Source organism: Moschus berezovskii, chromosome 9, assembly GCF_049115385.1.
Source record: "Moschus berezovskii isolate FMDL1 chromosome 9, NW_MosBer_1.0, whole genome shotgun sequence".
In the NCBI taxonomy this organism is placed as follows: domain Eukaryota; kingdom Metazoa; phylum Chordata; class Mammalia; order Artiodactyla; family Moschidae; genus Moschus; species Moschus berezovskii.
The window spans coordinates 1526595-1548566 of record NC_142468.1 but is presented as its reverse complement, the minus strand read 5'-3'; the positions used below and the strand labels follow the sequence as shown (position 1 = coordinate 1548566).

Sequence of the window (21972 nt, the reverse complement as noted above, 5' to 3'; positions counted from 1 at the left end):
CCCCGGGCGCGCAGCCCGGCCCTCGCGAGATTTGGCCCATGTCGGCTTCCGTGGCGCCCCGGCAACTTCCGGCCCTGACGTAGCGCCCCCGCGGCGCACTTCCGGCGGCGGCGGCTGGAGCGGCCGGAGCAGGATGGTGAGTGACTAAGGGCTTCGGCTGGCCGTGGCGGTGGTGCGGGCGGCCCACGGCGAGGGAAGCCGGCCGCTGCCGGAGGCACCGGGTCCGCCCGCCGCGCCGGCCCCCGGGGAGGCACGAAGGCGCCTGGGGAGCGCGTGGAGGACCACGGCCGGCCGGCCGGCCTTGCCCCGGCCTGGGCGGGCGGCGGGGCGGCTGCCTTGTCCCTGTCCGGCCGGGCGCTGCCCCTCGGCGCGGGCAGTGTCGGCCGAGGCCTCCTCGAGTCGCCGGGCCGGGCGCCTCTGGGCCGCGCGGCGGCGGGGGCCGGCGGACAGGCGCCTCCGGGCGCTCTTCTGACGGGGCGCTCCAGCGGACGGCCCCGCGGGGCCTCGCTTAGCTCGCGCGGGTTTCTTTGCTCCCGGGTTGATGCCGCTCACCGAGGGCGGAGCGGGGCGGGGGCCAGGCTCTGCTCCAGGCGCTGCACAGACAGCGGACGGGCGTGACCGACGCAGTCTTTGCCTCCTGAAGCTTGCATTCTCTCGGAGCAGGTTAAAGAGAGAAAGGAGTATGTGCTGCTGTGTCGGGGCGGGATGGCGGCGGGCGAGTGGCCTTCGCTTGTGGCTGCTCTGTGTAAGGGCGGGAGAGGTGGCTGTTTTACCCAGGGTGTCAGCGAACCTCAGTGAGGCGGGGAGACCTGAATCCAGTGAGAGAGGAGCCTGTGCACACATCCGAGGAAGACTGGTCCTGGTAGGGCTGGAAGTGCAAAGGGCCTGAGGGGGGAATATGTTCCGTCTGTATGGTGAGCAACAGCAAGTCCCACCGCGGACTCAAGCAGGTCTTAGAAGGACTGTTTGGTAACAGTATTCTAGGCCTGACAAGCACATGCAAGTACTTTCCCAACATTTGCTCGTTATTCTTCTCAACAGTCCTTGGAGGTTATTATCATTATCCTCAGTTTACCAAGGAAGAACCTGAGGCAGGGCCTGCGAGTGTGCTGTGATGTACTAGTGACTGTGTGGTGGAGAAGCACAGATGCTGGTGTCCAGTGGCCGGGAGTGTGCTGTCTCTCCGACCAGCTTTGTGACAGCTGTCAGTCACCTAACCGCTCTGAGCCTCGGTTTCCTTCTCTGTGAACTGGGGGTGATGACAGTGGCAACGTCATAGGGTCTGTTTGTTTGCCTCCGCTTACTGTTTGGGATGATATATACAGTTATGTGAGGCTGAGAAACATCATGCAAATGCCCCAGACACGGCGAAGTTTGGGACTGACTCGGGGAAATGTCCTCCAGTGGGGCCAGACTTAGAGGGTCGTGGGACGGCTAGACAAACCTGGGAAAGATTAATTGAAGCCAGTTTGGCAAGGGCCAGTCATGCCAAGCTAGAGAGTTTGGACATTACGCCGTCAATGCTAGGGAGCAGTTGAAGGTTTTTGAGGCGATTTAAAGGGTCAGCTCTTTGTTGCAGAAGGTAATATCCGAATGGGTGAGGGAAGAGACTGGACCCGGAAACCTCAGTTGGGAGACAAGCGGTCCAATAAGATAAGGCGGCCTGGACAGAGCCAGAAATGGGGGGGACAGGAGAGGGGAGACCTGAACCAGAACGGATTTCGTTTCGGAGCCCAGACTTTTTAACCAGCCTGAGGAGGTCCTGACCCTAACATTTCTTATTCAGCAATAACATTGTGTTAGTGAGTAGGTACTGTGAGTCATGTAGATGCGAAGTGATTTTATGTCTGTCACGCACTTTCAGCAACATGGAGGAGCTAATATCATCCCTACTTTCCAGTTAGGACAGCAAGGCTCAGAGAAGTGATTTAACTTCCCTGAGGTCACGTAGACTGTTTGGAATGAAGTCGAAATGCATAGCCCATGTTCTTAGGCGCGTTGCAGTTCCTCCTCTAGAAAGTAGTAATAATGAAACCTACCTTGAAGAATTGTCTGCTGTAAATATGATAGTGAAGGAGAATGTCTTGTCCAGACTTAGGCACATAATAAACACACCACAAACAGTAGCTGCCCCAGTCAACAGCACGTTTCCTTAGGGGTATGAGGAATTGTTAAAGGCCTGTTGTAACTTGGACGGCTTATTACAATAAAACTAATTGTGTTTCCCCAAATTTCTCAGAGCCCTTAATTACCTTCTTCAGAAGAAAGTGCAAAGTTTTTAGAATCTTGCAAATGGGGAAATAGATTTGACCTTAATTCTTTTAGGGGGTTGTTTTGTCTTGATAGGCTGGTGATTTAACTTACAGGTGCCTATGTGGAAGTGATTTGAGGGGACTGAGAGGGCCCTCTAATCAAGTAATTCACTATTGCTTATTTAAAATGCTGTTGTTTCTGAGACCTTGCTCTGTGTAAGACATTGTCCTGTAACTGAAGGGTCTGTTTTAAAATCAGAAATCCTCCTGAACTTACTAATACACTAAGTTCTTGATAGTTTAAGGTAATTCAGCTTTTTAAATTGGGAAGAAGGACCTGCCTGAGTGCCCCAGACTTTAGGGATGGGTGATATTTAAGCTGCCACTGAAATCAAAGTCTCCTGGATCTTGGTGTGTCCTTAGTAAGGAGTAAGTGATGGATAAATGATTGTTGAACAGGTTAAATGATTTGGCTCTCATCATGGCCCAATTTCATACTCCTGGTGGCCTCAGCTAGGAAGTTTTATATTAGAAAATGTCCAGCTCTATACCTGACACTCAAGAAGGGATGGTTAGGATCTTAGTCTCATGACACATTGTGCATGCATGCATGCTAAGTTGTGTCCAGCTGTTTGCGACCCCATGGACTGTAGGCTGCCAGAGTCCTCTGTCCATTGGATTTTCCAGGCATTCTCCATGGAGTGGGTTGCCCTCCTCCAGGGGATCTTCCCGACTCAGGGATCGAACCTGTCTCCTGCATTGGCAGGCAGGCTCTTTACCACTAACTCCATCTGGGGCGCCCTTATAAACATATTACATCCTTTTATTAACCAAGTTGTCCTTAATTTAAGATGCAGTCTGTGGCAAGGTGCAGCACTGATCTATTAACAGCTTTTTGGGAGAAAAGTTTCACCACATTAAATTTGCACATTGACTGCAAGCTGTACCTTGAGTTCAGAAATGTTAAAATGAGGGGGAGTGTTGGTGTCTTAGAATCACAGGAGAATGAGGGTTTTTTGAAGTGATGGTGTTCTAAATTTATGTTGTTGCTTAGTCACTAAGTCGTATCTGATTCTTTGAGACCCTATGGACTGTAGCCCACCAGAATCTTCTATCCTTGGGATTTCCCAGTCGTGAATACTGGAGTGGGTTGTTATTTCCTTCTCCAGGGGATCTTCCTAACTTAGGAATCAAACATGCATCTCCTGCATTACAGGTGGATTCTTTACCGCTGAGTCATCAGGGAAACCCCCCTGAATTTTTTTTAATGCTCTGCTTATGTTTTTTTTTTCAGGGTCAAAGTCAGAGTGGTGGTCACGGTCCTGGAGGCGGCAAGAAGGATGACAAGGTAAATAAATATGAAGCCAGATGTCTGTGATGTGAGTAAATTGTGGAAAATGTCAGATCTCAGCTGAGAAGTTCTTTGGGAATTCAAATCACTTTTTCATGTTTTGGAAAAGATTATTGACCATCAAGTAGGTATTAATGAATTAATAATTTTTAGAGGTGTAAAAGTAATAACATTCCAGAAGTGTTAAATTGTCTGTGATTTTAGCATTTAATGTCCTTAGGTGTGAAAAGTTGTGTCAAATTATTTAACTCCAGCTTCTGGCATGTAACTTCGAATTCTGACCTCTGTTCCTTATTGAATGAACTATTCAGTTCATTCGCTCAGCGGTGTCTGACTCTTTGTGACCCCATGGACTGCAGCACGCCAGGCATCCCTGTCCATCACCAGCTCCCAGAGCTTGTTCAAACTCATATCCATCGAGTGGGTGATGCCATCCAACCATCTCGTTCTCTGTTGTCCGCTTCTCCTCTTGCCTTCAGTCTTTCCCAGCATCAGGGTCTTTTCCAATGAGTTCTTCCCATCAGGTGGCCACAGTATTGGAGTTTCAGGTTCAGCATCAGTCCTTCCAATGAATATTCAGGACTGATTTCCTTTAGGATGGACTGGTTGGATCTTCTTGCAGTCCAAGGGACTCTCAAGAGTCTTCTCCAACACCACAGTTCAAAAGCATCAGTTCTTTGGCGCTCAGCTTTCTTTATAGTTCAACTCTCACATTCATGCATGACTACTGGAAAATCCATAGCTTTGACTAGACGGACCTTTGTCAGCAGAGTAACGTCTTTGCTGAACAACCTATCAATAGTGTGTATTCTGTATTTTGGAAAAAAAAGATAATCGCGTTCACACATGAAAATTGAAAGAATGAAAAACAGATCTTTTTATTTTAAGGGCACTTTTTAATAATATCCTAAAAGATAGGGGAAATTACATTACGTGGAAAGAGATGCCGGTCCTGCAGAAATAATATGTTTGTATTTTAATATGATCTCTGTTTCTTTTTTTCCTATGCTGTTCTGAAAACCGAAGGACAAGAAAAAGAAATATGAACCTCCTGTACCAACTCGAGTTGGGAAGAAGAAGAAGAAGACAAAGGGACCAGACGCTGCCAGCAAACTGCCGCTGGGTAATGACGCGGCCCCGTCCCCGGGGGCGCCGTCTCTGTGTGCAGCTTAGAGGGCTGAGTGTGGACAGACAGGAAGGCGCACGGTTGAAGCTCCCGGCCTGTGACTGTGTGCAGCTTTCTCTAGGTTGGAATGAAAGCTGTATTTTAGTTTTAACAGTATACAGAGGATACAGCTGTGTCTCACTTGAAGAAAGTCCATTAATTTCCTTTAAATAAGCAGCTTCTCTAGGATATTCCCTGGTGGAAGTCTGGGACTTCCCTGGTGGCTCAGACGGTAAAGCGTCTGCCTACGATACAGGAGACCTGCGTTCAATTTCTGGGTGGGGAACATCCCCTGGAGAAGGCAAGGGCAACCCACTCCAGTACTCTCACCTGGAAAATCCCGTGGATGGAGGAGCCTGGTGGGCTACAGTCCATGGGGTCGCAAAGAGTCAGACACAACTAAGCGAGTTCCCTTTCTTTCCCTTTCTAGGATATTAGAGTACAAGGTTAGGGTAGAAAACACAGGCTGAGCTTGGTTACCGTAGAGATACACTTATTTCAGGAAAACATGGAATGCCACTGTATTGGAACTCACAGCATGAGTTTGTGCCTGAATGTAAAATTTTTCAAGTCTTCCTGCTCAATAAAGAGTGAGACTCAGAGCAGGTGGCAGACTCAGGCGCCTCTCCGCCCTCGAGCTCTCGCTCCTTGCATGTGGCTCACACGCTCTGCCCCGCGTGTCAGGGGCTCTGCTTCCCTCTGCCTAGAACGTCCTTCTCCCGCCTGCATCTCGTCCCTGCAGACTTCAGCTCAGATGCCTTCACCACCCTCATCCACCACCTAGACGAGGCTCTTGTGGCTTAAGTGCAGTGAACTGATTTTTAAATTAGTGGTCAGTTAATCATTGAGTCAGGCAGCTTAAAATGTCATTAACCTATTGTAGTGAATCAGTATGGTACTGATGAAGAAAAGGTCATCAGACCAGCAGAAGAGCACATAAAGTTCAAAACCAGAGTCAAGCTATGGATAATTAGTGTGTGGTAAAGGTGGCGTTTCTGTGTGTTCATTGCTCCCCCTCTGCCTTTAGGCACCTGCTTACTTAAGGTCACTAAGCTGCCTTTCTCAGAGTCTATCCGGCTGAACTAAACTAAGCTTATTTTAAGCGTTAACTCCCCCCGAGGGTGAGCTGCGTTAATTGCGAACCTCAGGCTCCAAGTAGGAGGCTGTTTCTTTAATTTCAGTGACGCCTCACACTCAGTGCCGACTGAAGCTGCTGAAGCTGGAGAGAATTAAAGACTACCTGCTCATGGAGGAAGAGTTCATTAGAAATCAGGAGCAAATGAAGCCTTTAGAAGAAAAGCAGGAGGTAAACCGACAAATTATTATGACTTGTTTCTTTTACAAATTGAATTCTATTTATAAATTAGAACTCTCAATACATAAATTCAAATAGCTGAACCTTTCAGGCTTTAATGAATTATTATTTAGCTGCCTTTAAAAAGCACCAACTGCGTTTAAATCAAGTGAACCATCAGCATCATCTGCTTTTTAGTCTAAGCCGCTCTTTCTTCTTGGCCTGCTCTCACCTAGGAGGAAAGGTCAAAGGTGGATGACCTGAGGGGGACCCCGATGTCGGTGGGAACCCTGGAGGAGATCATCGATGACAACCACGCCATCGTGTCCACGTCCGTGGGCTCGGAGCACTACGTCAGCATCCTTTCGTTTGTAGACAAAGACCTGCTGGAGCCCGGCTGCTCGGTCCTGCTCAACCACAAGGTCAGGCGGTGGGCTTGGAGAGCCCCACGAGCGCAGTCTGCTTCCTCTTAGTCTGTCCCCCCATCCCGTGGAAGCTGGCCACCGAGCACTCCTGAGGGCAGTGTAAACGGGGGGTGAGCCCCAGGACCTGGCGGTGAAGCCCCCTGTTCCCTGTCAGGTGCATGCGGTCATTGGGGTGCTGATGGACGACACGGATCCCCTGGTCACAGTGATGAAGGTGGAGAAGGCGCCCCAGGAGACCTATGCTGACATTGGGGGGCTGGACAACCAAATCCAGGAAATTAAGGTGCGTCTGGGAGCCAGCTCTGAGTTTTGAGCCCTGTGCTTGCTCACTGCGGCCTCAGTAGGGTGCTTGGAGTTGTTTCGCATGTTTTCCTTTAACTCTGCTCTGGGCTGCGTTGGGTCTTCGCTGCTCTGCCAGGGCTTTTTCTCTACTCAGTGGCAGGGTGTGGACCTCTCTGTGGTGGCTCCTCTCGGTGAGGGCCCTGGAGCAGGCGGGCTTCATTATCTGTGACACGTGGGCTTGGTTGCCTCTTAGTACGTGGAATCTTACTGGAGCAGGGATCGAACTTGTGCCCCCTGCATTGGCAGGCAGATTCTTAACCACTGGGCAACCAGGGAAGTCCTGTTTTTTCTTTATTGATCAGACCAGCAACTGACCCAGAGCTGGCCAATGGCGGTATTTTGTGTTGCTAGTACTGAGTTAGGTAACAGAAGTAAGAATAAATTGTATGATAGTTCTTACAGCAGCTGCAGTTTAATGCACTTTATATGTAGCGTTTAATAATTATCTGTGTGAATGTTTCCGGTTTGTTGGTTCCAGCTGTGGCTGCATAGGAAGCCCCGAGTGCTGTCTGGGGTGGGGTGGTGGCGCGCACAGTGCTGGGTCTGGAGCACAGTCCCAGCTCCCGCCACGGTCCCAGGGCGGGGTGCACAGGGGCTGCCTTCTGCAGGCGTTCCATCTGTAGGAAGGACCTTCAGAGCCATCACGGCGCTCCACGGGGACTCGAGCAGCTGGGAGGTAGCTGTCTTGTCTTGAGGGGGGACAACAGCAGAAAACCTTGCCAGCTGCTGCCTGCAGTTTCACTAAAAAGGGTGAATTTAAGCTTTAAATTTGTTTTGCTCAGGAAGGGCAAATGTTACTGTTAAATGTTACTCAAAGCTGACTCTTTAGGGAAATTGGGTGCTGTTAGGAAGACAGGAGGGTGCTGGGAGCTCCCGTAGGACCGAGGTCCTCTTCAGTATGTCCTTGCTGCCACTGGGAGTCAAACATTGTCTCTGATAAGAACAATGGAAATTTTAGCTTGTTTTTGTTGCCAGTGAGACATTCCCATGATGCCAGTTAATGAATAGGATACATTTCAGTAGGAAAGCGTTTCATTTTTACAAAGTGTTTGTTTTCTTTAGGAATCTGTGGAGCTTCCGCTCACTCATCCTGAATATTACGAAGAGATGGGGATCAAGCCCCCCAAGGGGGTCATTCTCTACGGTCCGCCCGGCACAGGTGTGTGCTCTGCGTTGGTCGCTCTCCGGGCACTGAGCTTGTTTCTTGAGCTGCAGCATTAGCTGGTTACAGTCACTTAGCCGTTGAGTGAGGGGGCCTCAATTCCTCAGTTTAAAAATGTGCTCTAAGTGACATATTGGACGTTGTGAATAAGCAGCTCCTCTGGAAGCACACTTAGCACGTGAAAGTACATCATGCTGTGTAATAGGTGTGCTAAGAAACTGAACTGTCTTCGGCTCATGATTGTAGACCTCACAGAGTTAGTATGTTGACGATTGTAGGAATAACAATAGAAAGGAAACACCAGGAGACACCCCCCCAAAAGTGCCTGCTCAGTGTGAATGCGTGTCCAGATCCCCAGCACTCTTCTGGTGTACTCAAATGTGCTAGGTGTGCATGTTGTAAAACAGTGCTTTTTAATATTAGAGTGACGTAAGTCCATTGAAAATAGAAAAAATGGAAACAGGGTGCTCCACCTTGGCTGTACATTGGCACCCCCTTGGGAGCTTTAGAAAGTGCTGATGCCCGCTCCCTTCCCCGAGGACTCTGACCCGCGCGTCCGGAGCGTCCGTAAGAGCTGTCCTGTGCCGCTCAGACCAGTGCACTCTCCCGGGCCATTGGCAACTGAACGAGTGTCACGCTGGATGAAGGAATGGATAAAGATAAAAATGTACACATTTGGTTCATTAGGCACTGGGTTGACCTCAGCAAGTTGTGTAGTTCATGGCTTAGTAACTTCACTGCTCCGTAAATTTCAGAGGAAGGGAGGTCATTTGATTGAGTGAACTGAGCCATGTTCCCAGGAGGATCTGTATTGAGGACCGCCCCCGCTGGTGGGACAGGAGACGCCGTGCTGAGGCGGGGAGCTGCTGCGGCCTCTCGTTTCATTGCCCGGGAAAGGAGGTTTCAAGAGAGGCCAGCGACACTTAGGGGTCCTCCTGCTCGCTGAACATTCTGGCAGCTGCACTTGGCTGCGTCTGGACCGGAAGGTCTCCTAGGAGGTCCTTTTGGTCTGTCTGCCGCCCTTAACTGACGCCCTTGGGGAGTAGTCCAGCCCTTTCATAAGCATTTGAACCTGCCGCTGGCTGCCCGGCTGAGGATCTTACTGCCTCGCCTTGTTGCAGAGCTCAGATCTCTGTCCCCCTTCCCACTGGCCCAGAATCCTTTGTGTCCCGGCCAGCCCCCTCCATCCCCACAGGCCCGAGGGTGGGCTCTCCCAGCTCCCAGGGCCGTGGTCTCGCGCTCTGACATTCTCAGGGTGGGTACTCTTGCTGACTCTCGTTCTCGATTTGAGAGAGAAGTGTCAGGGCTGCCCTGAGAGCAGTGAGGAACGTCCCACAAGGGCACAGCACAGACAGGGCAGTCTCCTGAGCTTCTGGTGGCTCTCAGCTGTGGGCTTCGTCAGGAGCTGGTCCTGGCTCAGCGCCCAGAGCCTGGGGACGCCCTCAGGTAACCCCGGGGCGCTGCAGGCCTGCTCAGGAACGCTCTGTGACCTTCAGTCAAGCCTAGCGGTCCTGGGCCTGTTTTCAGCACTGATAGGAGTTGAGTTTGGTTCTCTAAACCTGATTGAATGGGGTCAGGTGAATATAATGCAACTTTGAGTAATATCACGATGAATTTAGGAAGACAGTTAAAAATAAGGAAACTTGTCTGCTTTGAGAACATGCTTTTCAGAGAAGGATCCACCAGTTCTTCATGTCTTTTAAGGTGGTAATGAGTTCTAAAGTTCAAACAGTGCTTAAGGTTTTTTTCTCTTTTTCTTTTTCAATCTAAAATAGGTAAAACCTTACTAGCCAAAGCAGTAGCAAACCAAACCTCGGCCACTTTCCTGCGAGTGGTTGGCTCTGAACTTATTCAGAAGTACCTGGGCGACGGCCCCAAACTCGTTCGGGAGCTGTTTCGAGTTGCTGAAGAGCACGCACCATCCATCGTCTTTATTGATGAAATTGATGCTATTGGGACAAAAAGGTAGACTTTCCCTTCCCTCTTGTGTGTCACTAAGGGGTAGACACCGTGCCACTCTGCTCTGACAATGAGGACTGCGGGCAGGCCCCGGAGGGGCTGCATGCTGGTTTGCCGCGGTCCCTGTGCCATTCCCCATGGATGCCGTGGGCTCCGCTGGCATCAACTGCCCGTCAGTGGATTCCGTCTGTCCGCAGCCGTGCCGTGAGCACCGGCTTGGAGCCCGGCACCCTCCAGACTCTGGAGACAGCGGTAAAGGTGGTTCTCTGCCCTGAGGAGCTCACACATGGAGCCTGAATAAAGATGACACAATTTCAGGCATGAAAATGGCCCCAAAGACGACACTGTGAGGCGCAGCTTGGGCTCTGGGCGGGCGGGACACGTGGGTGGAGACAGCCGTGCCTGCAGTGCCTCCACCAGCCAGGCCGCGGAGTCTTCATGTCCCCCTGGCTGCTTCTCCCAGGTACGACTCCAACTCGGGCGGGGAGAGAGAGATTCAGCGAACGATGCTGGAGTTGCTGAACCAGCTGGATGGGTTTGACTCAAGGGGAGACGTGAAAGTCATCATGGCCACAAACCGGATAGAGACCCTGGACCCAGCCCTCATCAGACCAGGTCAGGCTGCGCCGGCTGCATCGCGGAGAGGGAACGCGCGGACGTGGATTTGTGTTTCTAAAGGGCACTTTGGGGAGGATAGGTTACCAGGTGATAGGTACAAAGGCAAGTACTGCCTTGAAACTTGGAGTAACTTACCAAAACTGTGTCCCTTTGAGATAATATTAAGTGGGATTGTGATGTACTCGGTGTAGCCTGACCTTTTTTAGCCTCGAGACGCTTTTTTTTTTTTAAGATTTGGCACAGGACACTGTGACTGAGATGACTCACGTGAGACGGAGGCCTCTCTCAGCCAGGGCCGGGGCGCCAGGGCCGTGACTGGAAACCTTGTGTGCCCACAGGCCGCATCGACAGGAAGATCGAGTTCCCCCTGCCCGACGAAAAGACCAAGAAGCGCATCTTCCAGATCCACACGAGCAGGATGACGCTGGCCGACGACGTCACCCTGGACGACTTGATCATGGCTAAAGATGACCTCTCTGGTGCCGACATCAAGGTGAGGAGCTGGGCTGGATTGTACCTGTTTTTTCACGTGTTCCCAGACGCCGAGGGGGCCGGGCGAGGCAGCTGTGACTGGGCACAGGCTGCTCCCTGCGGGGGCGCCTGGGTGGGCACTCCGGCTAGGCGGGGGTGCACGCAGGCCTGGTCCCGCTGCCTGCGCTGAACTGCGTCTCATTGGCATCTATGGAACTAGGCTGGTCTCACTGGGGGAGGAAGGTGAACTTATTTAAAATTTTTTTTCAAGCCTTCAGAAAAGTTGTAAACACCCATATCCTCATCACCTCCACTTAGCAAGTGTTCCCCTGCTACTCGTGTTTCATGTGCAGAAACACGTTTCCAAAGCACTGGAAGTAAATGTGCTAAAGGCCATACCAGGTAGAATCGTCACTGCCAGGGTTGTGTTTTTAATCACATCATGTTGCTTGGGTTCTTGTTTTACTTTTGGCAAGTGATTATTGAGAAAGTGAATATATTCCAATATATACTGTCTGAAACTTGTCAATATTTAACCAGAATCTCTTAAGACTGTAGGTAAGTGAAATGGATGTCACTGTATGTGGCCTCTAAGTTTCTGGATATCATTTTATCTATTTCTTAGGATTATTCCCTTTAATGAAAGCGGAGCTTTGAGGATTTACTGACCTGCCAGGCTACACAGCTAGTTACAACCTAAGACCCTCTTCCTTAATGAAATACTCCCAGCTTAAGCCACCTCAGGTCCTTTGAGAAAATAATTAGAATGCTTGAAACATTTAAGTTTGTTGGCCTGGATGCCAACACCAGATTTCAAAATAGTGCTCTCTGAACTGTTAGGCTAGAAAGTGTTTCCCTCTCTGAATACACTGTTCTTTCATACAGGCAATCTGTACAGAAGCTGGTCTGATGGCCTTGAGAGAGCGCAGAATGAAAGTAACAAATGAAGACTTCAAAAAGTCGAAGGAAAATGTTCTTTATAAAAAACAGGAAGGCACCCCGGAGGGGCTCTACCTCTAGCGGACCAGAGTTACCTTCAGGAAAGGCTGGGAGGGTGGCTGCCTGGGCGCCTGTGTGCCTGCTGGTCTTGTGTCCCTCCTGAGCGCAGCATGTAGGGCCCTGGCGGGCTGCCTGCGTCCCAATAAAGCATCCTTTCTCTAACACAGAGTCCTGTCCACAGGTTGGGTGCTCGGCGGCAGGAGTGGGTGGGGCTGGGTGTGGGGAAGCCTCTGGGGGACCAGCGCACTGCAGACTGGGTCCCTGCCGCCCCCACGGCACAGCCCCGAGCCGGTGTCAGCTGTAAAACAGCAGCCGCTGGCTTGTGAGCACATGGCCAGCCACCTCTGCCTGAGGCAACAAAGGCTGTGACCCCCCGGCCGGGGCTGCCCTTGCAGGGCCTGGAGCAGGAAGGAAGGGCTGGTGCTACTGAGACGGGTTTCCCAACGCAGTCTTGAAGGGGCGGGGCTGAAGACCCCCGGCAGCCCGGAGGTCAGTGCCCCTCCCTCTCAGGAGCGCTCAGAACGCTGCCGGGCAGCCCCTCGCCTGGCTCCCTCTACCTGCGCTCTCTGTTTTCAGCCTCAGAGTCCTGAGACAGGCTGGAGAACGCGCCCGGCAAGCCGCGCCCCTTCTCCCCAGCCAGGGTCCGTCCGTTTCTAGCCCAGGTTCCACAACACCCACTTTTCTGGACGAGGGGCCAAGGAAATTCGCTTTCAGCAGTTCTAGAGAGCATGATTTAAGAAGAAATGCAACGCAGAGAAGTCCACTGTGTTTAAAAAAGCAGGACCTCAGAGAAGACAAAGCATTTCCGCTCCGTCGGCTGTTGATCACCGCTCTTGGAAATCAGAATGAGTGCGTGGCTGACGCGGCCAGAAGCGAATGTTCGGCATCTCTGAGACGGGGAGGAGCAGGCCGCGCTCTCTGCAACTGGACCCGGGCCCACTCCCCTGCAGCGGGGTCCTTGTTTGTTCAGTCCCCTGACACTGGGTCCTCCTAGAGCCCGATCTGACTCAGCAGGGCCGGGCGGGCCCAGGGTCTCCACGCGCACGAGATTCAGGCGACGCTGGCTGCCACATCGGCAGATGAGACGTCCCGAGTGGAGCTCTGGGAACAGGAAGGACACGGGTGATGCACCTGAGAACTCCAAGCTTTACACGACTGCCTGCTGCTCTGGTCTGAAGAAACAGGCAGAATGGGTTCACCAGCCGGAGGGAGGAGGGCCTGGTGAGTAACCAGACCTTTCCTTTGACTGCAAGAGCCAGGAGACTTGGCAGGATCCTCAAGGGTGCTCACAGGAAGAACCTTCACCCAGGCTGGGCAGGGGAGAGTGGCTCGAAAGGACACACAGGGAGTGTGACAGCTTTGGCGAGATTCTTGTCTGTGCACCTGCACACACATTCACACGTATCATGTGCAAAACAGCAGCTTTGTGTCATCTGCACGTGCAGAACCGTGCAAGGGGTGACACTGACAGCTCAGACCCACGCTGTCAGGGAGGACCCTTCAGGGCAGAAGTCGGCACGCGCGTGCCCGTGACTCGGGGCTGGTCCCGGCCCCCAGGTGGGCGCGGGCGTCCCGGGCACAGCCCCTCCCCAGCGTCTAGTCCTCCAGCAGCAGCTCCAGCTCCTCCAGTGGCAGGCGCACCCGCAGCTCCTTCTCCGTCATTAGGTCCACGACCTCCTGCATCTCGTTGGGGAAGTACTCCACGGCATCCATGTACAGCGCCTGGGCGAGGGCAACGCTGGTCAGTGGGCAGCACCCCCAGCCCCGCCCCCTTCCCGCTTTAACTCGGGGGCACCTTAGTGAGCCCCAGGGACACGGGAGCGCGGCCTCTGACTTGGGGGCACAGGGGCGCGCAGCCTCCCTCCAAGGTGGGGTGGGAAGCTGCTGATGCAGTGGTCCCCACCTGTCTGCTCTTTGAGCGTCCCCGGACCCAGGCGCTGCAGGCAGAGTTGGACGTGGGTCCTGACGCGCTTGGCCTCTGGGCTGGGCTTTGGCAACTGCTGGGAACCAGCTGCGCCCCCAGGACAGGAAACAGGCCCCTCAGGCGGCAGGGGGCCATGGGAAGCCCTGGGGGGCCGGGCCCACAGCACGGATGGGATGAGGCCTGGCAGGAAGGTCCCTGAGAATCCAGACCGCGGCCTGCAGAACTCACCTTTGCCCAAGGACAGTTCTGCAGCGCTTTGTAGAACACACCTTTGCTTCTTTCTTTATTTCCCAAGGAAACCTGAAGCAAGGGGAAAAAAAATACAAAACTGAGGGACAGAAACAGAACCTAAGGCCACCGGCCCGCACGGGGCACTGGTACAGGGGCTGTGGGGGGTCCACGTGCCGTGGGACGCCCTCGGGGCCTCTGCTGTGTCCAGCAGGCCTGGACTGGGCCTTGAACACTGACGACCTGTCTTCATCTCCTTTCCTGTGGGCCACCACACCTGCGTGCCGAGAATGAAGGTGGTGACAGAGAGAAGGCTTGTTTAAACACTAGCCATTTTCGGAAAACTATCTTACAGAAATGAGGTAACCAGGATTAACTGAATCAACAACCTTGTCAAGAGCAAATTTCTATCAGGAATTTCAGTCTGAAAGTGCGCAAATAATCACATTTCTACTCTAAGCACGTTTTTATACAATGCGTGTGTGCTAACTAGCTTCAGTCGTGTCTGACTGTGACCCCATGGACTGTAGCCTTCAGGCTCCTCTGTCCACAGGATTCTCCAGGCAAGAACACTGGAGCGGGCTTCCATGTCGTCCTCCGGGGGATCCTCCCGACCCAGGGATGGGACCGCATCTCACGCCTCCTGCACTGGCAGGCGGGTTCACCGCTGGTGCCGCCTGGGAAGCGTTTATGCAACACTAAGGTATGAAGTCTCGGTCTCAACTCACAGCCAGTCTTCCCACACCTGCTGCGGAAGCCGCTGTGGCAGGCAGTCTCCCCTCCACCCACTCCCCAGTCCCGGAAGGGACCAGCCCCTCCCCCGGGAGTCACAGCCCCCCAGGCAGCTCCGTGCGCGGGCGCCCACAGCTGTGAGTGGGCACAAGCTGAGCTCATGGAGCTGAAGTCTGCTCCTAGGGCTGCCCACCCGCCTCCCCCAGACGTCCTGTTCACAGAGAAGCATGTGTGAGCGGCCGCCCACCAGGCAGGGAGCAGGCAGGGCTGTGACCGACCCCCCAGAAGCGCGGCTGATGGCTTCACAAGCCCCCCACCACCGATGGCTCAGGGTCTCCATCCAGCAAGGCTGGCCTTGCCTCCCACGTCAGGGAGCCCGTCCCCTTGGGCTGTACCAGCATCCGTGGCCAGCTCCAGGCCGGGCTCACCCCTCACCCCCGGACTCCCGGCTCCTTCCTGGGCCGTTTCAAGGCTGAACTCGGAAGGGACCCCTGAGAGCCGCTGTGAGCTGCCCGCCCGCACAAGCCAGGGCCCTGTGGCGTCCTCTGCCAGAACAGTAACCACACTGAAGGCTTGGTTTGTTCTTGAAAGAAGAAATACCGTATTAGTGCACTTTCTCCACCACTGCATTTATGAGGACGCTCAGATAACCCTGGAACCCAGCAAATCCAGACAGAAGCTGGGCAAGCCTCACACAAGAACTGCCCTCTGCGGGGTCCTCCATCTGTTGGCCCCTGGAAAAGGCCTCTGCTGTATCAGGCATCACATGGTGAACGCCAGGTGAAACCAAGATGGTGGCTGTTCTTCCTCCAGGGAGCCAGAGCCATAGCCTCCCCAGGGCCCCATGGCACCTGCCAGCCAGGCCCTCCCATTTACCTCACATTTTGGCTCAAATTTGATTTTTTTCACTGCTTTTGTCAAAGTGTTAGGCGCCCACCCAGACACCTCAGGAACTGGTAGGGGAAATCACTGCTCAGTTAATTCTTGGTCTGATGCTAATCTTTCCAAAAAGATAAGACATTCCCTAATGGCCTCAATCCTTTCTCTGTCTAGTCCAGCCAGATCATGGCAGCTCCTCAGCAGAAACACTGCAAGCCTGCCCTTCGCCCTGTCTGTCTCTGCCTGGAAAAGCCTGAGAAGTAAACTGGCGAATCTGCAAGCTCTCCCTCTTCATAAGTGGAAAGGTCTTTCAGTGGCTCAGACTTACAGGGCGTTGGCGCTGGAACCGAGATAGCGTCCAACACGCTCCTTTGGCCGAGGGGCCTGGTGACGAGTGCACCCTGGCGGCCGCCCAGCGCTGTGACCCCTGGTCAGCGGGTGGGCCACATCCCGGCCACCCGGGGCAGGGATACCACACGGGCATCTGGAATTCTGGAGGCTCCCATCCCACACAAGCAAGGCAAGACATGAAATCTATGCTTTTGAGTGTGAAGAATAAATGTTAAAAACACAGAAACCTCGGCGGTCACTCACCTTGGGGCCGCCTGGTGCCCGTCTGTGCTGGGTGTGTGCCTGCGAGCTGCCGTCTTGAGGCAAGCTACCCAGGCCACTCAGAGCTCGGGGGAGGCGCTCCTAGATAAGCTCTGGACTCTAAGAGGCTGGGGGAGGCCCGGACGTCTAACCCCGAACTTCCCCTAGCCCCTCCCTTCCTCTCTGCATCTCTTTACATCCCTCTCTGTCAAATATCAATGGGGAATATTCAAATACTTTGGTCAACTTCTGAGAAATTATCCTATGGAAATAATCAGAGATATACATATTTACATATAAGGAAGGTCACTCGGGGCTTCTGAAAGGTACAGTAGTCAGTGGAGGGTACTTTGATAGGACTTAACCTCGAGCACTGTCTAGACACTCAAGTGGCCTGGAAGACTGTTTCTAAAAAACCATGAAACTCGGCAATAGATGAATTATAATACAGGAAGTCCAGCCCAACGTCAGGCCTTTAACCAAAGACAAAGCCAACTCAGACCCCGTGACGCCCAGGAACCACCTTTCAGCCTGCAAAACCCATTGAGAACATTAAATGGCTGTGGTGCCTATAAGTAAAAAAAGCTGCTTTGGAAATGCCTCTTTTAAAAACCACAGTCCAGACTGAGTCTTACGTTTTAGTAACAAACCAGAATGGGGACCTGGAAATTTCTTAGAAGCAAAATTTTGTGTTGCCTCAACGAAGTCAATTCAGAGAAACACACAGATATTCTGGGGTCGCCAATGGCCCAGGTGGCCCTGCTCACTCTACCAGGCCCCTCCCGGGTCCCAAGCGCCCCTGCCCTGCTCTTTTAGAAGTGGAAACAGTGCTCTGCACAGGAAGAGAAACCTGGCGTCTTTCCTACCAGGAAGTTCAGGTACATCCTCCACAGTAAGGGGCACTGGCTGCCGTGGGCGCTCTGCACGGCGTTCTCAAACAGGGCTCTGATCCGGTGTGTCAGGCCAGTCTCGGGAAGGGTGGCGTGGACCTCTCTACCATCCACCCTGCAAGACAGAGGCTCAGGTGAGTCCGGCACAACCCCTCAGGCTGACACCGCAGCGATGGGGGTCGGAGCGTGTCGCAGGCAGTGCTGCCCCGGGTCTGGGGGCGCGGGGGCAGGTGAGACGTGGCTCCTCCGGGGCCGGCAGAGCGCAGCATCCAGGGCTCTGCAGTGTCTCTACCGCGCGGAGTCCACCCCGAGGGCACACAGACTCCTTTTCTCAGGAAAACCTGCCCCTTTGTCCACAGAGTACATATTGACCGTGAGACCTTTCAGTTGAATGTACAGTGAATACAATTCGAATGGAAGGTGTGAAACACAAGCTGTTCTTCAGAGGCAATCCTGAACACCGCCTTTCTCAGGTCAGAGTAAGACAACAATAAAGGTTCTAGAAGGAAGCTTCTAGCTCAGCTAACACGTGCCCAAGCCTACTGCTTAACCTTCAGACATAAAATAGCGTTATCTAAAAAGAGACGTTTAAAGCATGACCCTGTTATCCCAGTGATAGTAACACGGGCTAGTAATTACTTTGGACTCTCTGTGCTCAGCACTCACTCTTGCCAGCAACCCTCTTTAATTATTCCCATTTTACAAAAAGGGAACTAACCAGGGCCGGGAACCGCCCTGCCCAGGATCACACAGCTGCTGAGTGGAAGCGCTGGGATTTGACTCCAGGCCCGAGTGCCCACCCACAATTTCTCTACAAGGTCTCAGACCCCCGAAAGGGGGAGTCAGCAGTCAGGCGCCATAAGCAAAGCCCAGGGCACCCCGGAGTGAGGCCTGGGGAGACACCGCAGGAGCCCTGACAAAGGGGCCGCTCTCTGCCCTCACTCCTTTTTCAACACACCTTCCTGAACCCCTGCACATCTGTTTCCTTTTTCAATGCATTTTCCTGTAACACAGAGAAGGCACCGCTCCCCACCACCCCGCAGGCGTTCCAGGCCCTGGGTCGCTGGCATTTCTGTCTCCCAGAGGCTGGTGGGCCATGGGAACAAGGTAGGGCCACACGAGGGTGTGCGCGACCACGACCGAGGTGCTCCGTAATTACCTCTGCACGGTGTCCACCAGTCTCTTCCTCATCCTCTCCGCTTCAATTGCAAACAGCCACGGCTCCAGGAGTTTGGCAGACTTGGTGATGGTGTGGAAGAATCTTCTGGTCCTGCTGGCGCTGTGTGACTTGCTCTGAATCTGCACGTACACCCTCCAGAGAAGCTGGTTGCCTGGGTACAACCGTAAAGCCTCTGAAAGCGTCTCTCGCAGGGGAGCCAGCGGGTAGGTGGCAACCCTGCCGTGGAACCTGAGCAACCTGGTGTGCATCAGGGTGACGGCCTCCAGGGCGCCCTCCAGGCCGACACCCTCCGCGGAGACGGAGCCCCTGAGCCCCGCCAACACCTGCTCATAAACGCGCCCAGCGGCGTCAACCCCCACGGTCAGGTACTGGAAGACCATGAAGCACTTCGCCAGGCTGACCAGGCGGCTGCAGCGGTCGAGGGGGCCCGGGTCGGGGCCGCGGCGCTCCCCCAGACAGTCCTGCAGCGCGTGTTCGTATGCCTTCCGAGCCTTCAAAACGTGCACGGCCGAGACCTGTCCCGCGCACGGCCTGTAGGGGGCGCGCTCGGTCAGCCCGGTCAGCACGTGCACCGAGCGGGCTGGGGCGACCCCGCCCCGGGGCGGCGACAGCTCCGCCTCCAGCGCAGCGTAGAGCAGGCCAAGCTCGCAGAGCTCCTGGTCCTCCAGACCCCGGCTCCCTGCGGTGCCCAGGGCCGCGTCGAAGACCTTCCGGGCATCCTCTGTGTTGCCCAGCAACCACTCCAGATGCGCATACTGCTGCCAGAGGCAAAAGCTGTTGCGGTTGTCCGGCTCTTTGAGGAGATTCTTGGCTAGTTTTTTGCAGTTCTTTCCTTGTGACTTTAATCTCTTCTTGTTTTTAGTGTGCAGACACCAAATGACCTAAAGGTAAAAAGGAAAAGAATTACTTCAAATGCTCCCTGACGTTACAGACTTCCCTTTGTACTGTTGAGTCCCCTGGTGGCTCAGACAGTAAAGAATCTGCCTGCAATGTGGGAGACCTGGGATCCATCCCCAGGTCAGGAAGATTCCCTGGAGAAGGGAATGGCAACCCACTCCAGTGTTCTTACCTGGAGAATCCCAGGGATGGGGGAGCCTAGCGGGCTGCGGTCTGTGGGGTCACAGAGAGTCAGACACGACTGAGCGACTACACTTTTTTTCTCTGTACTGTCAGCTGCAGGAAGCCACACAAGGCGTCTACATGGCCTGTCTCTCTCACACATCTGGTAAACTCGTAGGCTCCCTGAAAAACAGATCAGGGTTCTACCGAGGCCACGGGAGCCCTGAAACGAACACGTCCAGGTTTCCATCTGACACTCCCGTAGACAAGGCTGAGACTCTCCACACAGCCTTCTTCAAAGACAGGCAAGCAACAAATGCTGTTTCGTCGCTCAGTCGCGTCCGACTCTCTGCGACCCCACGGACTGTAGCAGGCCAGGCTCTTCCGTCCATAGGATTTCCCAGGCAAGAGTACTAGAGTGGGTTGTCATTACCCGCTCCAGGGGAATCTTCCTGACCCAAGGATCAAACCCGTGTCTCCTGCATCGGCAGGTAGATTGTCTACCGCTGAGCCACCAGGGAAGCCCCATCAGATTTTACCAGAACTATTTTAATAACACAGCCTGGTGTGTGCCATTTGCAATTAAAGGATCAGAACGCTGGAAGAGTTTAATTCTAGCTGGTGGCCAGCAGAGGACAGAAGAGTCAATCCTAGACAAATTTCTAGCAGGTAACAGATACTAAACAGCAGGGTAAGTAACTTAATATTATTTTAATAAGTTCTTAAATCCTCCAGCCCAGCTTGACCTTAAGCGTGGTTCTTCACACTAACTGCTCACACAGTCACAGCTGGGCTCCGTCTCCCGCCCCCCTTCCCTGCGGCCCCTCAGAAGGGGCAGCCACACACGCGGTGCCCTTGGGTCCCTGAAAGAGGAGGTGCTGTGGCCCGGCGCCCTGCAGAACACTGAGCCCGGCCACCCCACCGACACCCAGCGACAGGAGCCGAGGTCCCCACCCTGGGGAGGGGGGCCTGGCGTTACCTTGGTGATCTCATACCGTAGCCAGGAGACGCAGAGCTTAGACCGCTCCCCGCCTGCAAAGAGAGGCATCGCCAAGTGGAAGACGTTGCGGATAAACTCCTCGCCCTCTCGACTGGGGCCCCGGGGCCAGCGCTGGCCACCCAGAGGCTCCATGCGGCCCACACAGCCGACACCGGAGCAGGAGAGGTCGAGGAAAGTCAAGGGCTTTTCGTCATAAAGTTCATTGTCAAAGATGCTGTTCTCATCCATGGCCATATAGAGGCAGGAGGCGGGAGGGCTGAAGCCGGAAGGCACCCCCAGGAACTGCAGGAAGGCTGCAACCAGCTGAAACCGGAGATCCGGGCTGGAAAGTTGGATCAGAGACTGCCCGAGGTCGTCAAACAGCACCTGCAAGGAAGGCAGAAACCGAGTGACCACACTCAGTGAACAGACAGAAGAGCCTCCACAAGCTTTCCCACGGTTCTGTGTAAACCGTGTGTGTTTGCTGTGTGGGCTCCTCTCCTGTCGCCGTGAGGGAGGGCTTTCTCGAGCCGCGGTGCCGGGCTTCTCACTGCAGAGGCTCCCTTGTTGCAGAGCCTGCGTGCCAGGGCACACGGGCTTCGCTGCTCCACGCATGTGGGCTCTTCCCCGACCAGTGACCGAGCCCGTGTCTCCTGCTTGGCAGGTGGATTCTCTACGACTGAGCCACCAGGGCAGCCCCTCCTCACCCCCAGCAATTCTTTTATATGGATATGTGCCAACATTACTCAATTCTAAACACACAGAAGCTAGGTTTTCTGTAAAATGAGGCAAGCAGAGGGCGGGCGGGTGGGCGCCGGGGGCAGCGTCTCACACCTCCTGGGCACCCTCCGCGGAGGGGACACCCCAGCAGGGACTTTCAAGTCACCTAATGGATCCACAGGGAATCCAGAATCGCATTCACTCCTGAGAACACACATCATTGCCTTTGTAGTTACTTTCATAAGTTGGGGAAAATTTTTATTTCAAGATAGAAGAACGTTACTATTTTGTGGTTTCTTTGTACCAAATTGCTTCAGGAAATGAAAAATATGCTCCAAAATATATAAACAGCAGCAAAGGAAAAAGGACACTGTGGGAGCAACGGGCTGTGCTGGGAGCAATCATAAGGGCCTCATACTAACCGTGTTCACCGCTGGCTTCACAGAACAGCCTTAAACCGTGAGGCCACGGGGACCACGCTCTGCCTCCGGCCCTGCCTGCCTGTGGCCCTCAGCAAAGAGGAAATCAAAACACGACAGCAATAAGACTGGACTACCTGGGACTCGACCCACCAGAACCACCAATTAAACAGAAAGCTGTTCTCCTCCAGGTTTTCACTAAAGCAAAGAAATCTAAGAAATCGCTCACAGCAGTACTTGGCTCCAGGAACAAGCTTCTGGGAAATCGTCAAATTGCTGAGCCTCGAGAACTAACTTCTGGAGGTCAGCCATGAACTCTGTAAAACCCTCACA

The 21972-nt window shown here is 53.6% G+C and overlaps 2 protein-coding genes across 2 annotated transcripts in view; one reads left to right on the top strand and one right to left on the bottom strand.

Annotated features, from left to right (window-relative positions):
- Positions 1–50: 50 nt before the first annotated feature.
- Positions 51–12200, top strand: PSMC1 (proteasome 26S subunit, ATPase 1). Its single transcript, XM_055435696.2, has 11 exons — positions 51–136; positions 3547–3600; positions 4630–4726; positions 5950–6074; positions 6299–6484; positions 6642–6770; positions 7892–7988; positions 9767–9956; positions 10414–10565; positions 10907–11061; positions 11925–12200. Exons 1-11 carry the CDS (start codon positions 134–136, stop codon positions 12057–12059), a joined length of 1323 nt encoding a protein of 440 aa, XP_055291671.1. The 5' UTR covers positions 51–133; the 3' UTR covers positions 12060–12200.
- NRDE2 (NRDE-2, necessary for RNA interference, domain containing) overlaps positions 12000–21972 on the bottom strand; it is a 47252-nt gene continuing 37279 nt past the window's right edge. The window contains exons 10-14 of the mRNA XM_055435695.2: positions 20501–20887; positions 18442–19343; positions 17259–17397; positions 14191–14262; positions 12000–13760 (exon numbers count right to left, since the gene is read on the bottom strand). Of these exons, the coding sequence (XP_055291670.2) occupies positions 13635–13760; positions 14191–14262; positions 17259–17397; positions 18442–19343; positions 20501–20887 (1626 nt within the window). The 3' untranslated portion in view covers positions 12000–13634. The remainder of the gene's footprint in view (positions 13761–14190; positions 14263–17258; positions 17398–18441; positions 19344–20500; positions 20888–21972) is intronic.

Excerpts from the sequence above, each read along its gene's own strand:
- PSMC1 (XM_055435696.2), top strand. Across the intron at positions 3,601-4,629 it reads GCGGCAAGAAGGATGACAAG|GACAAGAAAAAGAAATATGA; the intron begins GTAAATAAATAT and ends TGAAAACCGAAG. Across the intron at positions 9,957-10,413 it reads GATGCTATTGGGACAAAAAG|GTACGACTCCAACTCGGGCG; the intron begins GTAGACTTTCCC and ends TGCTTCTCCCAG.